At 39.2% G+C, this 15,305-nt stretch overlaps 2 protein-coding genes and 1 long non-coding RNA gene across 32 annotated transcripts in view; 1 reads left to right on the plus strand and 2 right to left on the minus strand.

Annotated features, from left to right (window-relative positions):
- The window catches only part of LOC111243308 (uncharacterized), a 34,536-nt gene extending 28,973 nt beyond the window's left edge, over positions 1–5,563 (minus strand). For 8 of the 10 annotated variants that reach the window (XR_015318704.1, XR_015318708.1, XR_015318707.1 and 5 more), the window contains exons 1-4: positions 5,439–5,563; positions 4,875–5,058; positions 2,917–3,129; positions 1,390–1,729 (exon numbers count right to left, since the gene is read on the minus strand). This is a non-coding gene — a long non-coding RNA (uncharacterized LOC111243308). Of the gene's footprint in view, positions 1–1,389; positions 1,730–2,916; positions 3,130–4,874; positions 5,059–5,230; positions 5,371–5,438 lie in introns of those variants that run through there. The other 2 variants (XR_015318702.1, XR_015318705.1) reach the window with 2 other exon arrangements.
- Positions 1–15,305, plus strand: part of LOC111243304 (P protein-like) — a 53,709-nt gene that overhangs the window by 841 nt on the left and 37,563 nt on the right. For 14 of the 18 annotated variants that reach the window (XR_015318686.1, XR_015318687.1, XR_015318681.1 and 11 more), the window contains exons 3-5: positions 196–310; positions 9,808–9,964; positions 11,326–11,437. Coding sequence is in view for 11 of the 18 variants with exons in the window: in XM_086976907.1 (XP_086833033.1) it covers positions 196–310; positions 9,808–9,964; positions 11,326–11,437 (384 nt within the window). In the remaining 7 variants the exon portion in view is untranslated. Of the gene's footprint in view, positions 1–195; positions 311–892; positions 942–5,840; positions 5,977–9,807; positions 9,965–11,325; positions 11,438–15,305 lie in introns of those variants that run through there. The other 4 variants (XM_086976905.1, XM_086976904.1, XM_086976906.1 and 1 more) reach the window with 3 other exon arrangements.
- On the minus strand, positions 6,405–14,407 carry LOC147758839 (uncharacterized). Of its 4 annotated transcripts, none has more exons than XR_015318689.1 (3): positions 12,946–14,407; positions 10,719–10,774; positions 6,405–7,207 (listed from the first exon to the last, which is right to left on the minus strand). XR_015318689.1 is itself a non-coding variant. In XM_086976918.1 (3 exons), exons 1-3 carry the CDS (start codon positions 14,019–14,021, stop codon positions 7,200–7,202), a joined length of 321 nt encoding a protein of 106 aa, XP_086833044.1. In that variant the 5' UTR covers positions 14,022–14,407; the 3' UTR covers positions 6,405–7,199. The 4 variants fall into 4 exon arrangements, 1 of the variants encoding a protein (XP_086833044.1); XM_086976918.1 differs by having other exon boundaries at positions 13,765–14,407; XR_015318690.1 differs by lacking the exon at positions 6,405–7,207 and having other exon boundaries at positions 10,447–10,774; positions 13,461–14,407.

Genomic DNA, 15,305 nt, shown 5'->3' on the forward strand with positions numbered 1-15,305 from the left:
ACAATTGTGATTGTGATAGTCAGCATTAAATATACAATGGTAGATATACACGTGTGATTTTTCTTTCTTTTTTTTTTCTAGAGCTTTTTTTTGAAAAACCTGCAAAAATAGCCTAGTTCATTTTAGGGCAACAGTGCAAAATCAATGTTTCTCGCTTCAGTTTTTTGTGCTCGTATTTTGCGTATGTTATTACAGCCCAGTCTATACGTGTGTGTGTATGTTTGTGTGCTACGGGAAATTGTATACAACGCATGTGACATCAATGGGAAGACAAAGTGCAAAAATCTGTCGAAGGCAGGCCCAGGTTACGGTATGTCAATGACTAACGATCAATTCTGCTTCCATTCACCATCATATATTAGGTGTAGAGTGATAGATTTTTTGGTAGAATCAATAGTGGCTTGAATCTGTCTATAAGAATACTTGAAGTACTGCCTTTATTTTGGGGGGTAAAAGTTTCGATTCGTCATCGAAAATTGTGGCCGTTGGAATAGGTTATTTGTGGACATACCTTGAGACGCTTATTATGGCGACTCTTTACCCGACCGATAGTTTACTGAACATAACGCCTCGTAAGCTTGCGTTCTCCAAAATCAGCACTAGAAATAGCTAAATTAAACATGGATCACTCGGTACAGATATGAATTCTACACTGATATGTAGTAACTAAATAATGCTACATGTTATTTTTAGGATGAAACGATGTCGAAAAAAATAACATTTATAATAATTTTTACGAGAGGCGTTAGTAAGGTGTGTTTCGGCAAAGGATATTTACTGATATTGTGTTTGGACATTTTTGTTCGTCACTCACAGCTGGCCATTTTATTAACTAAATATAGATGCCGTACAAAGGTAATGTTTTGTTTGTCTTCCTATACTTTCACTATAGCTGACACCAAGGACACACTGAAGGCATGACGGAACTGTTTGGAGGCCCGGTAAAATAATTTTATACGTGCATTCTACCTGCAACTGGACTATTGCTACATAGTTTTACATTGATAAAGTCTACGTTCTGTTAATAAAATTTATTAAACGCGCTTTAAGGTTTATAATGGAGTCGTAGTCGTTTGATCCAATTTGTACATGTAGCATATATGCCAAGATGATAACCCACTATCGGGTGGAAGATCGCCAAGCTTATACGATGCCGTGCCAATATAAGCTTCATATATTACAGCCGAAACAGCATAGGCAAGCGATTTCACAGAGAGTAAATTTTCGTAAAAGTTTATTCTAAGGACTTTTGTCTTCTTCACATTCGATTCTTTATCATCACTACGATTGGCACGAATAAGAAGGCATCATGCAGCCATCATATTCACTCATTTATAATAGTGAACGCTCTACAGCTTTCTTTCTAACTAGAAGTTCTACAGTATTTACCTAATTAGATGGTTACGCAGATTGACGGGGTAACCTCTTACTGAAAGCTTCCGGTAATGTTTAGGCGTTGTCCCGATGCTCCATGAAGCTCAAACTCAGATTAATTTAACGGGTGTCGGACGAAGACTATGCTACAGACAGCTACTTAACTGAAAGCCTATGTCTTAATATTAGGCTGTTTAATCCATAAGCATAGAAGTTTCTAGTTGAAGCAGATACGTTATGTGTAAGTGTCATTTTCTAAAAGAAGCACACGTATCTTACCACTCTAAGGCCACTTTTGTGATGTCCTACAAACATCTTAGTGATCTGTGAAATCAGGTGAATCGTCGACAACTAACTGGAAACCAACAACAGATGAACGTTTCAGAATCTCCTCAGTTAGATTAGTCCTACTGACTAATGGCCTGAAAAACTTCTCCGAGTTCGTTCGGTTGATTGTTTGTATTCGACAACTTGATTGTGTTCCCTGTTTTCGGCAAGCACGGGTTCGTTAGTTGCTTGGTGAATATGCTAGGGCGTAGGCAGTCTAACAGAAAATAGCGGAATTTGAAACGAGTCGTCCCTGCTGGAGAATCCCTAAATACGGTATCGCGGTTCTCCTTCTAGAAATGAAATGGTCTTCGTGTACGACATCTATCTCTCAAAACAAACTAGAGCCAAAGTATACGTGCACGCACGGCTAATGCTGTAATCTTTTGGAGCATTAGATTTACCATAAATGATCTTACAATAACTTCGCATGGTACATAGTATATTAGATAAAATGTATTTGAGGAAACTACGTCCAAAACTAACTTCATGCGTACCCTATTCTAAGAATAAAAATGCAGTACAGTGAAATCTATCCCTTATTTTCATGCCCACGGTACCAGAATAAGTTGTCAACTTGCTGGTCACCATCCCAAGTTTAAATTATTAGCAACTATGAGTGTATTTGAATGAGCATACGAAGTAGACGTTAGTCAAATATTTGGCAAGTACGATGAAACAAGTCCGGTGTATAAAAGGGAAATCGCTGAAACTTAGCTGGTAACGTAACGTATATTTAGGAAATTTTTATCTGTATAGGATTAGATACGGTACGTACTTTGTAGTTCATTTACTAGAGGCATTAAATTCATGAACTGAATACACATTGCCTCACATTGGGGACATTGCCTCACCCCAAAGCTCAAACCCGCGGAGCCGTCCGAGGCACCAGATGTTTGGTGTGTGGGGTGAACAATGTTTATTAATTTTTTTATAAATTACAATTATGTTAGCTGCAATCATTTAATGTTGATAATTGTCTTAAAGTGTATAATAAGCGTTTAAAAATGCACCAACATTTATTTAGTTCATTTTGACAATGCATTATTTTAAATATAGCTGTTGTTAATTATTAAGAACTTGCATGGGGCTACGTCATCTTAAATATTCGGTTTTGATTATCTACTGATAAATAATGAAACAAATCTAATCACATCAGTGGGAATATACAGACAAAGCTTTTTTGAAACAGGAAGAAATCAGACTAGGACGAACCTTATCTCTGCGGAGAGTAGAGGAAACCTAGGCACAAAGCAAGCCTTTGAAGCAAACCTTCGGAACGGCGCTCGCCGGGCGAGGTCTACAGCTGTTCCAGTACGTAAAATAAGTTGCGGATCAATTCGGCACGGAGGCAGAGTATACAGTTTGTTAAACTTACCGAATGGCTGTTCCGATAGAACTTGCTTTAAGTTGGCCCAAAATAGAGCCCTGAAAATATCGACGAAAAGAAGATAGCACAGGTTAACGATAGAATTAACTTGGCCAAATCTGTTTACTGCGACCAAGTTGTTACTAGCTATGAATGAACCGCTGTTCGATTTATTGGGCTGACGGCTATAATTAATAAGACAGGGTTCACTATCACATATATTTCTTTATACTTAACTAACTGGACCGGCTGGCTTCTATTCATACCCACCTCATCATTGAATCAACTAACGTCGTTTGTTAATGCCCAAGCCAATTTAGCGTAAACTGCGTCCCAATAGTTAAAGTTATCCTGTTTCAACAAGTTTGTAATTTTTTTCCAGTTACTTCATCAGTCTGTTCCAATCTTAGCAAATGTTATTGATATCTCGTTCGATTTCACCCGATGTCAGACCTATCCCTTTCCTATGCTTTCACTTGCAATTATTTTGACTCCGTAACGTACAATTCCACTACGCCATTACAGGTGTTCGGTTGAAGTGAACAAAGCCTTTTCAGTAACCCCGTTATTTTTGTGGGGTTATCCTATTACCCTGTTACGTTCCGCTTAATCTATAGCTCCATTGAAGTTATCTTATTATATTCATCCCGTTGTCCCACTGCGATAATTCTTTTCCCTAATTTCGGCAGCGCAAACAGAGAATTGACGTGAATTAAAATGTTCCATATAAAATTACATGTATACAATATTTTCGGGTTCACCTGGGCGCTAGTCTGAGACCAGATCTTATTTGGCCCTTAATTCGGTTACATCTGTTGCAAATGGCCGATTAAAATTTATTTTGACCCCGAAATCCTATAATAGTTCGTTTCCCTTTTCAAATTAACGTGTCAACTCTTCTCGGCAATTTAGGCAAGAAACTTAAATTTACCTTTTTATAGGACAAATACAAAATCGAACTTTTAAATTCGGCCTACTTTGAAATAACATTTCAATATATATCTTAACGATTGTCGAACAGATTTTCCAAATTTACTGAAAGTCATAATCATAAAAAGGAACGATGCATCTCAGTACATAGGCAAGTAGCTGTTAAAATCTAGTACTCGCTCCCTTCCATAGCACAAGATGATATTGTACTAGCGAGCAAAGTATCCAGTCTTCAGTCGGACAAACAGATAATTCGTATTAGAGGTATAAAAATCTTGTTTATCTATCTACCTTAACACAAACTGCAAAAAAAATTACTTATCCTCACGAATTGTGGGATACACAATTCAGATCTAGTTTAGCACAAGACGAAGGAAAAAAACAGCAGTAACGCTCGTCCTGGTACCTCATAAAATTGACTTGATCCTTTCATGATACACTGTCAATGTATAGTATTTAGAATTCCGATAGAAGTGTTTTCAATGATTGGCCAGTTGAGCAAATTAGGCTAGTCAGAATATTGTATTAACGCCACATTACGACTCGTCGTGTTCCTCTTATTATGTATAGGTCCAATTTGGTGGTATTTTCAGGAAACAGCAAACGTTATATACTTTAGTGAAAACCTTTCCTTGGGATCGACAATTAAACGAAGAATAACTGGTGTCCATGGATTGCATTGAAGGAAAACAACTGAACAATGACTTTCAAGTGAGACTCACACATGAATCGATTCCTGCTTTCTTATGTGCGCAGCTAAATCTACGCTATCGCACATAGATAAAAAAAAGACAAAACACCAATGTATAATATAGGAGATCTGCTCAAAAAGAGCTCTCAAGTAGGCCCACTTACGGTTAAAGAGCTTACCTACCTGTCTTTTCGAGTTCAACGCGCTACTGAGTCGTGCCTTGAATTTTGCCGGAGCGTTGAAGAATACCGCATAACGCCTATTCGCTATGGCAAGGGGCAGACGTCACAAACGACGAGTGTCTATCACTCAGTCTAATAAGCTTATCCAGTATAGTTCTCGCGTTCTTTGTACTTCTACGAGGGACCTGTAGTAGAAAAAAGTTTGTTTACTATATATGGCCATCATCAGTTGGACAGTGGAATTAACAGGGATTAGAAGGTGGCCGACTACAAACTAAGTTTCCAATAATCGCTAGCTCGCACATCTAGCGTGTCGATTTACTGAAACTACGATCGCCAATAGAAAAGGCTCCGTACCAGGCAGTGCTAGGACAGACTGCTCGTTGTGTGCCAATAGACTATCTGCATACGAATTAACACAGTCATGCTATCACGAAACGGATGCAGTCATGCGAATTTTGACAGTAAAAAATGTCCTATATAGCGGTAGCTATATATCGATGACGGACTGTGTGGTCATATAGTTGGATTTTCGAAGTTGAATTTATAACAACGAAGAACTTGCCAGTTGGGTTAGTCGTCGTGCGTGCAAGCTCACTTAACTTTGGCTCATTCTAGTTAAGAAGCGCAGCTGTTATATGCCCGTAAACAAACCGGTATATATCGTATACGGGATACATTATGTAAAGCAGAAATTGGAAGAACCGATTGATTCATGTGTGTCGTTTGTGCATATGGTAGTGTGCATGAAGCAATACGACGATGACAACGACGACGACGACGACGACGAAAAGTGTGATATTTTGCGACGACAAGTCGACAGCTAGCCAAAACGATGCTTCGTCATCTGTTTCCAAACGGGAACTTGAACCAAACTTATTTTGTCCGGTATAGAGCACCCCGCCAGTCACCAAACTTCGAAGCTTTTCCTAAGCGGTACCTATCCGCAGCCAGTTAGTGCACGAGCCGAAATTTCAATAGACACAGATATGAATCTCAAGCAAGATCCTGAAAAGGAAGCGACGGGTCAATCGTATGCTGCAACTGCTTCGGAACAGCCTGTAGAGCATAACTTAGTGGTTGAAGTTGTCCGGAACTTCGTTGTAAGTCACTTTACCTTAACCTAATCCGTTTGAAAATTATTTAGTAAACTGCATCGCAATCAAATGGGCAAACTTAAAATAGCGGTCGACCTCTAACAAAAAAGATTGCGTTGCTCAAGTTAAATTTTATTATAGTAATCAAGCGAGTTAAAGTACGAAATTCTTTCTATTTAGAAATTTTAATCTAACATACTCTCTATTGTATTATGAAATAGATAGCTCCCTGGCTATATTATTAGTGCTACAAGCAAACAAATCCTGCTTGATTTTCTAATTTATTGACGTCTCTCTAGAACCTGGGAAAGGTCGCCGTAGCCAAAGGTTTTTGCACTGAAAATGTTATTCTTGACGCCTTTTGTTACTACTACTACTACTACTGTGTAAGCAAGCCCTCAAAGTCACTTATTCAGAATCAAGACAATGGTGCTGTTGTTTAGCTACATTCAAATCAGTCCTTCTTTATAAAACTGATCTGTCTCATACCACATATTGTAATCCTTCAGGTGCAATCAGTGAACTAATACTGACAACGCAAGCTGATTTATCTTTGGTGCACGCCAGCCAAAAGCCAGTCATGTTTGGATTAGGTGTCCTTAAACCTTATCCAAAACAGTTTCAGGAAACTCATTTCAGCGATCGTTGTTCTAATGGGAAATTTTACTTTGCCCTTTGAATTGTACTCAAACAAGAATATAGTTCTCAATGAATTGGTCCGTAGTAATTCTAGATGACTAATTGAAAGTGCTGCCATTCGAAGATCTAAAAAGGTCTTGTACTCCAAGAAATGTAACTTGTTAAGCCAGAGCGAGCTCGAGGCTCCGTAACGACTATCTACTTTCATGCATCAAACCTTACCGCCGTACATACTATTTTCCGAGACATCTTTCTTAGAAAGAATGTTCTACGAATAGATATCTCTTGCGATCGTGCGCGAAATTTTAAAATAGGCAAGCTAGATTCGCTACAACTAAGACCGTGATTGATAACTTGCTTACACGTACAAATTTCACGATTCGTCAAAATCCTGTATGCATTTCATGCTCGCAGATATGAAGATCTGCGGTGACATAACTCTGGACCGAAGCTTTGTAAGCCGGCACAAGTCAACGGTTCCAAATCCGCTTGAATTTGAGTTGAAGAGCGTTTTCTACTCCGAGCTGAATCGTGTTAGCAGAGCAGGGAGCTATACACACGGCTGTAGCCAAATGCTGACCCTCTTGAATTCATAACCCTGTAATAGAAGCCATCTGTTTACATCGCATTTCTTCATTTCTGCTGTAAGTTCAACTTTAACAGTGTTGAATACAGTACTTGCCTGCCAGCAAGATAGCGACATTTCAAAGCATAGTTGTAAACGGCCATTTCTTCGGTCTACTTTCAACTCCCAAGCGGCACATCTAATACGCATTGGCCTAAATGAAGCACGTATGTATCGTTTCGTGTTTCATTGAAGTCGTGAGCCTGTTTGATTTATATACATATTAATATATGTATTAAACGCAGTGATGTTGTGTCAAGTAACTGGCTTTATGTAAAAAATAGTTTTTTCTTTCTTGAGAAAGACAGTTACACTAGAACGGGCTTAATTACTATCTTGATTTACAGTCGAAGAATCAGTCAATAGGATTGAAATAGATAAATGTCTTAAAACTGAATTTAACTGAGGGACACACAATCCCAGAAGCAATATCGACTATTTGCAAGTATCCCCTCTTTCCTAAATCACCAAAGGCTAAATCTATAGTAACTGAGAAAGATTGTTGGGGCCCTCGAAAATGCGGTGCCTCATGCAAAGGCTAATGTACCTTCCCTACATGCCTTCTATTTAGATGTGTTTACACCATGGAATCGCCGGTCGCGTTATTGGAGTCGCAGGTCTTGCGGCATCAGACAAGCCACGGTGCTACTTCGGAACATTTAATCCACGTAGCAAGCCTGTAATGAGACGCTAGCCGTCTAGAACTGGACGGATCCAAAAATCTATAAAAAAAAAAATTCCTCTGTATATAGCGGAAGTAGAAAGAGTGATTCTTGTTATATGCGTACCTAATTTCTGCTAACGAAAGATTCGTCATATATTGTGCTTGGATTGCCTTTCTTTTTCCCAATTCCGTGGCATCCAGAAACTACTGCTGACCCAGATCTACTTGTCCCTTTTTTGCACGAGCGAGTGTGAAGTATAGGATTATATTGTGCACACGAGCTGAGCCGACTTTGTATGGGCCGGCTGGGAATTATCTTCCAATTTGCTTTGCTACGCCGAGACAGATGTCACCTGCTTTATCCGTGGGGCTTTGCCACAATATGCATTTGCACGAGCTAAACTGAGTGGTATGATGATTGATGACTAACCCCCTTTACATTGGTTTATAGCGATTCAAAGATCAAGAAATGACACTACTAAGCTGCGACTTTAGTTATATATCTATGAAGCAAATTATGATTTTACTTGCTGATATAAATTGCCGTATGTAGACGGTTTTGATTTTATCGGGAAAATGGGTGACATAATTAAGATGGACTGGGTGCGTTAGCATAGAGCTACTTTGCGAGCTAGATCCCTCGTAGAAGAAAAATCTTCACAGAGACGTAATGTCAAAGAATTTAACGAACCTATTCTTTATGTACGCGTTACAGTTGGCCAGTAAAAGACGTAAAGACTATTGTAAATATGCAAGGAATACATTTCACCTGTGAATGAACCATTAAGTCTTTCTTTGTGATGATTGCAATCTCTTAATGAGCAAAAAAACTCGTTGCATGGTAGAGGCCAAGCTTCATTTGTATACTGTAATGAGATGCGTAGCTTACTCTCCTCCATGAATTTAGATACGGATTACGCTAGGGTATTAAAGATCACGAAAGCCAAGGATAAGCTGGTGTTGATATTGCTTAACCCTCATGGAAGAAATCTTTTATGCACATACAATATCGCTTCGTTTTCGCGGGTAGTGCGAGCCTCTTGTGGTGTCCTTCTTTTTCATTATACATATATGTATATATGTATATGTAATTTAGGGATACTAGCACAAAGTATTCGTTGGTCTCAAGTGACTTCCGCAAAGCTGCCACTTATAACTAGCGAATTTGCTTGCGGCAAAAAAGTAGGCTCTTCGAATCACTATAGTCAGAAGCTTATTTTTCTATTTCCTTAATTTCTTGAAACCATTTTTCGGCGAACGGATTCTACATGGAGGACGCTTCTCTTATTTACAGACACGGGGAGAAACCTTTCTCCCGTAAGTATTTTGCTTGTCCACCGTAAATCCATGACACCTTGTTCTTTGGATGGGAGTGAAAAAGCCACATCTCACCGCCAGTAAAAATTCGCTGCAGGCCATAGTACTTTGGGTCGACTTAATAGTCGAGCACAGTACTGTAATATATGCCTTTTTATTCAGTTCTTAAAGAACTTACAACGTTGCCCTCTCTATCTTTGCCGTAGAGTGGAGGCGACTCGAAACTACTTGTTAGGCTACTTACAACTGATCGGCAAGCTCCTGCTGAGATCAAGCGAAACGTTTGGCCGACAAAGCCTGAAATTTTTTATCTTGAAACTTCTCAGGACGTCCAAGCGGTAGATAACTTTCTAGGAAAGAAGTCTTCACGAAATCTGCTATACTATTTTTTAACGACTGCAATACACACCCGATAAGCATACCGAGTTGGACGAGAGCAAGAAACGAGTTTCGTTTCAGAAAAATAGATATCTTTCTTGTAATGAAATTATAGTTAATTCAACAAGTATGCCCAGTAGGTTATTGAGAGCGTCCAAGTCACTGCGGCACCAGCTCGTAGTATTATTGTTATAATTATCTGACTGTTTTTCAGCGAGAGCTGCGTGACACGCCGTATTTGAAACTAAGTAACGTCGACGAAGACGGTGAAATGTCGACGGAGCCATCGATCGACGGTGAAGAACCAAGGGGCAGAGGTCGTCTTGATAGGAGATCTAGAGGAGGAAATAATGGCAACGATATCGAACAGGGTGAGTGGACAAGCACGTGTTAATACATACAATAAGGTTAAGAAACGTAAGTGAACTAACTCTCAATGAAATCTGATTTATTATTTAGTAACATTAATATCAAAGTGGATATTCAAGTTTAAGCATGGCGATTACAGCATGGACATATATAGCTGAAGACTTATACTACCGCGTTGTTTTTTTTTGTTTTTGTAAAGGATAATGATAAATTAGTAAAATAATGCTAACGTTTAGATACTATCGCAATAGCAAATGATGATTTGCTATTGCGATAAAGACAAAAAATTGATAAATAACACTATTACTAACAGGTCAAAAAAACCGTTCAAATGAAACCCATTCAAGGACATATAAAAATATCCTTGAACGGATTTCATGTACTAAAGTACTGCTTAAATTAAAGCATTTTTTTTTAATAGCTCCACTGGAGACGTTTATTGTTAACCATAGATCGCTGCTCTACAGATAATGCTTTCATGTAGAGAAGCTGCATACACGGTTATGTCGTTCTAGGCCTAAGAGAGGCCTTTACTCTATTCAGAATTGTACCCGTTGGTCTCCTGACATCTTGTGGAGACGGAGAGTTTTAAACATTTCAAGAATCATAGTTTATAATTTGTTGCTTTTGAAATCGGTTTCTAGCAGATTAGTAGACCAAGAGTGTCCGTGTTATCATCTCAATAAGCTCTAGGCCGTTCCCTTTCTGATAACAATCAGACAGATTTTTAAATGCTAGGCATCTTGTTTTACTCACCTTGTGGTATATCACTGTGCGGTAGACTGAATACCCGAACAGACGGGACAGGTACGCTGTACACAAAAGGGTGTTCAATTAGCTAAGAATGCCATCATGAAATAATGCGGCGCTAACACAATTTTTGTAAAAGTGCTTAAAAAATAAAAAAAACTTATCTCAATTTCAAGAGACAATGACCAGTTACCAATCGGCCAATCAGTTACCCGATATTTATCAAGACCGTAGCACGCTCCTTCCCGTAAAAGCACGCATTAGATGGCATCTAATGGTGTTTTGATAACAGAGCTTCTTTACTCTTTTTTGCATTGATCCTATTCATTTGCGGCCTTATGCAAGCATGTCATATAGGTTTCCGTCATGCCTGCCTTGAGCTGGGGCTCTCTACAATGCGATTTCAACGGCAAGGTCTATTATGAAAGCAAAAATCGTTCACAATACGCAACAGGTTTTTTTTATTCTCGTCAAATAATCAATGACGTTTACGTTTTCCTTTCATTGTTATTCGAAACATGGTTGGAGCCATACGAAAATAGGACAGAATAATGATGACTAACACAGATGTCGATCATATTGCTATGACGGCTGGTGTGATATCTGCTACCAGGTTGCAGTACGAGGGGACCGAATACCATACAAGAATCTTCGTTAACACAAAGCAGTCAGCTTCATCACAGCGGATATGACAGCACTGACAGTGACCCTCCTCCACCGAACAGGTACGAAAATGGCCAACAGGATTGTTTGGACGTCTTCCTAAACAAAAAGTTTCTTTCGTTTCTTTTTTTTTCCATGTTAGCTTGACTTGATCATTTTCTGAAAATAATTATATTATGTGTAATATATAAACGAATGTGCAGATAAAGATGGTAAAGGGAATGCTAAATTTGCCGAACAACACGCAGCTAGAAAGACAGATTTCTACTCAAAATTGTTACGGGTGACAAGAAATGGTGTTTTTTTTTTTGATGTTAATATTGGAACAGAAAAAATTATGAAACGTGATGGGCTAACATGCGCTTTCATAGGTAAAAGATCAACGAATTAGACCAGACAAAGCGTAGACAAATGGGGACCTAAGTAACTGAGAACTTGGTCGTACGGGGCGAGAGCAGTTAGGAAAGTGATGAAAATTTATTTGTCTGTGCATGGTTACAAATTCAATCACATCGTACAGCCCCTGACCGCCTGAACGCAATCAATCCACGTACTTATGGCGTTCCTCAATAAGCTTTTATCTAGGATATCCGTTCGCTCATACATGAGCTTTAAAAAGAAACAGATATAACATTTAGCACGGCGATTGCTTTTTTTTTTTTTTATTTGACAAGTATCTTCTATCGAAATGTCGTCTCTTTAGCAGTTTCTTCCTGTGCCACGGATGGTAACGAGAGTAGGTAATCAAATATATCGATTTATAATACTTTCAAAATTAAAATGCGTAGTTTTCTGTTGGAAGTGCGTCAATCTTTTGCACCTACATATCATGTTGATATTTTCATGCAATTTTTTTAAAATATTATCTTCATCAATTTGTTTAATTTCATTTAGGGGCGTTGAATTTTTACGGGGATATAAAAAAAACCGCATCATCAAGCGAGAGTGGTGTAAAAAAAAAGAATCTATTTTTTTTTTCATATGGATAGCATATATTGTGGTGTTTGCGTATTCGAACATGCGATCTTATTAAATTCTTATACCTGCACCAGAAGCGGTTATATGTACGTTATGTATTGTGTATATCGTTAGATATATACGAGCGGATGGGGGGATGGAATCTGCTTTTGGACGCTTGAAAGGTAATTGGAAGTTAAGAAGAGAAGGCATCGCCATAAGCAATAGATTAGACATTTCCGGTGTCACAATAATAGCTGACCGTTACTATTTGTGGATGTTTTTCAATAGAAATATAGTTTTCATCAATATGTAAACCTTACCATAAGATTTACAGTAGTTAGCTGCTAAGAAACCATTTGTTTTCTACGATTTGCTTGGCGTAGATATACTCAAACACAATTATCGACTACGCAATTGTAAAGATTGATTGGTAGTAATTATACTGGCCGCAGCGTCTCCACGAGTTACTGGCGAAGGAAGCTAAAAGTTGAACCTATACTAAACGACATCGCTTAATATGAGCCTGCTACGGCTGGTTTAATCCGTGAACGCTAATTAACAAGCCTAACGGCTATTAAAATGAGAACATTAGAATCAATAGATGTCTTACCAGGATCATATGTGTTTCGATGGTCGTAATAACTGGGTCTGTTTCTATTTATCAATTCAGTAGTAGTACTTCTAAAAACAACAGAATAACACTTTTGGGGATTGCCGCTGTCAAATCGAAGGAACGTAGTGTCATCACACCAAGTATACATATACAGTAACTCCCTTCTTACATTTGTATGAAGTTAAATTTCTTAGCGGTTGTATGAGCATGTTGCACTGATAGATCCTACTCAGTAGGGGTTTGGACGCTGTTAATAACACAAAAGGGTAATAACAGTGAAACGATTTGGGATTTAGCAACATATAGTGCGATACTATGTAATCCCTATAGATAATGGCTTGGGTACATGACTGCTAACTCAATATACTTGACTAATATAGGTAACATCTAAAAGTAGACGCGTGCATGTCCTCTCCTCATGTTTCCGAGAACTTGTTAATGTGGTAGCTACACCGAGCGAGTTTCACGTGGAAATGTACACTCAGTTGTTATTCTCAAGAAGATGCAGCTACCATTAGGGTCGTGTCGCCTACGAACGATCGCTGCCAAGCCATCCGTCTCTGCCGTTTCGCCGGACTTTTGGCTCTCCACTGGCGTATAGCAACGATTCTGCCTATAGCCATTACGAATCACGATCGTATACATTGAAACCGGTCGATCAGCGACCGTTATAAGACCGCTATGTCGGCGATACGCATTCGAACATGAAGTGCACGTGTTTCGCTCGAATCACCACTCGGAGTGCGCATGTGCCTGATTCAAAGTCTGTCGATACGTCGTCGACGACAACAAATTCACTTTATTAATGAGGCATACCTGCAAATACGCGTCAGCGACAAGGTCACTCCCCGTATTGGTAGTGCCGAGATTATGGTGGGAGTGTGCCCGTGATCTGGGAGTTGGTCCGAACGACAGAAACAACAAAGGCGCTGTATGCCAAATTCCCACCTATTCAACGCTGCATACCGCTGAACTTTGAAACAAATACAGGCTTCTTTCCAGTAGCGCTGTATGACGTTTGCTGAATGTCCAATCTGGCACTTCATTTCGTTCGAACACAACCCGGTATACATCGTGTCTTTGTCATCGCTGCGTCAGTTTAGACGAGGGCGAATTCGGAACAAGCTACCGACACCACGAACATTCGTCAGCTGTGACGGTAGCCATCGTGTATCCTTCGCCGATGTCGTGTTCTGGGGCAGAATTATTATTATGCCCATTTTTCTGCTTTCCATACTTGTGGGCACCACTAACTTTTCCATCATTAGTTTGACGTAGGGTACACGGCTTGTTGTTCATGTGGTAGCTATAAGCAAAACTAGAGTGCGCGAACAAACTTGGAGCCCATAAGAATTGTGTCTATCTGACGACGCCACAACGACAATCGAAAGCGGTCTGAGTTGTGATGGTGTGTACAATCGGTGTGAGACGCCGGGGCTATTGATACCGGGGTCGTGCAGGTACGAATGCCCCCGGACAAAAGACTCTTTCGGATGCATTCTATCGGTTTGTGAGCATGTTTGGCATTCAGGTGCGACAATACTGGTAATCATCGGCGGGAGATACAGGAAATTGTATTTGATATAGAAGAAAAGAAACCGTACAGTTAATAAGTACGAATGTTAGGGATTTAAGGGGCTACTTAAATGTAAATGGCATCCCATAAAATATACTTTCTTTTAACTTTTCCTTTTTCATAGAACTAGCATAGGTAGATTTTCTTTAAAGGCCATTCACCATGATACCGGTTCACATGGACAAAAAACCTTCTGAACCTTACCCAGTACTAGAAAGCCATAAGGTATTTTTAGGCTCGAATTTTAGGTATAATTTATTTTTAGGTATCTATAGGCTCACAGCAGATACAAGCCAACTTTGTGCTCGAACTAAATACAACGCTCGTTGACATTAAGAAATTTAAATAAGATATATATGCTATTAGCTATTGAGTATTTGCTCAAGACTGAAGCATTTGCATTAAAGTGTGCCAAAATAGCAGGGATTGGCAGAAGACTAAGTTTCCGCTATTTCTAATTGTACCGGTCTTGACCAAATTGACGTATTGTGTGTTGCGTCTTCCGTTCGTAAAAAGGATGGTAGTTTGGATGTAGTTAGTCGAGATCTTTGGGCTCGAGGTGCTTGCTTCGACTAGTTAACTTCTTCCAGATATAACAATGGATATTTATTTGCATTTCCGTACTACTTACACGAGCCGAGCCAGCTGGATAGACCGCAATATTCATATTCCGACCCCTGTAAAAACAACTCTCTGCTATTTCTGGCACCATCAATGAATGCATTGGCACTTTATCTCTAAATTCGATCGATTTCCTAAGTAGTTGAAATATAGGATGCAA

This window comes from Varroa destructor, unplaced genomic scaffold (genome assembly GCF_002443255.2).
Source record: "Varroa destructor unplaced genomic scaffold, Vdes_3.0 BEIS01000001.1, whole genome shotgun sequence".
Taxonomy (NCBI): Eukaryota; Metazoa; Arthropoda; class Arachnida; order Mesostigmata; family Varroidae; genus Varroa; species Varroa destructor.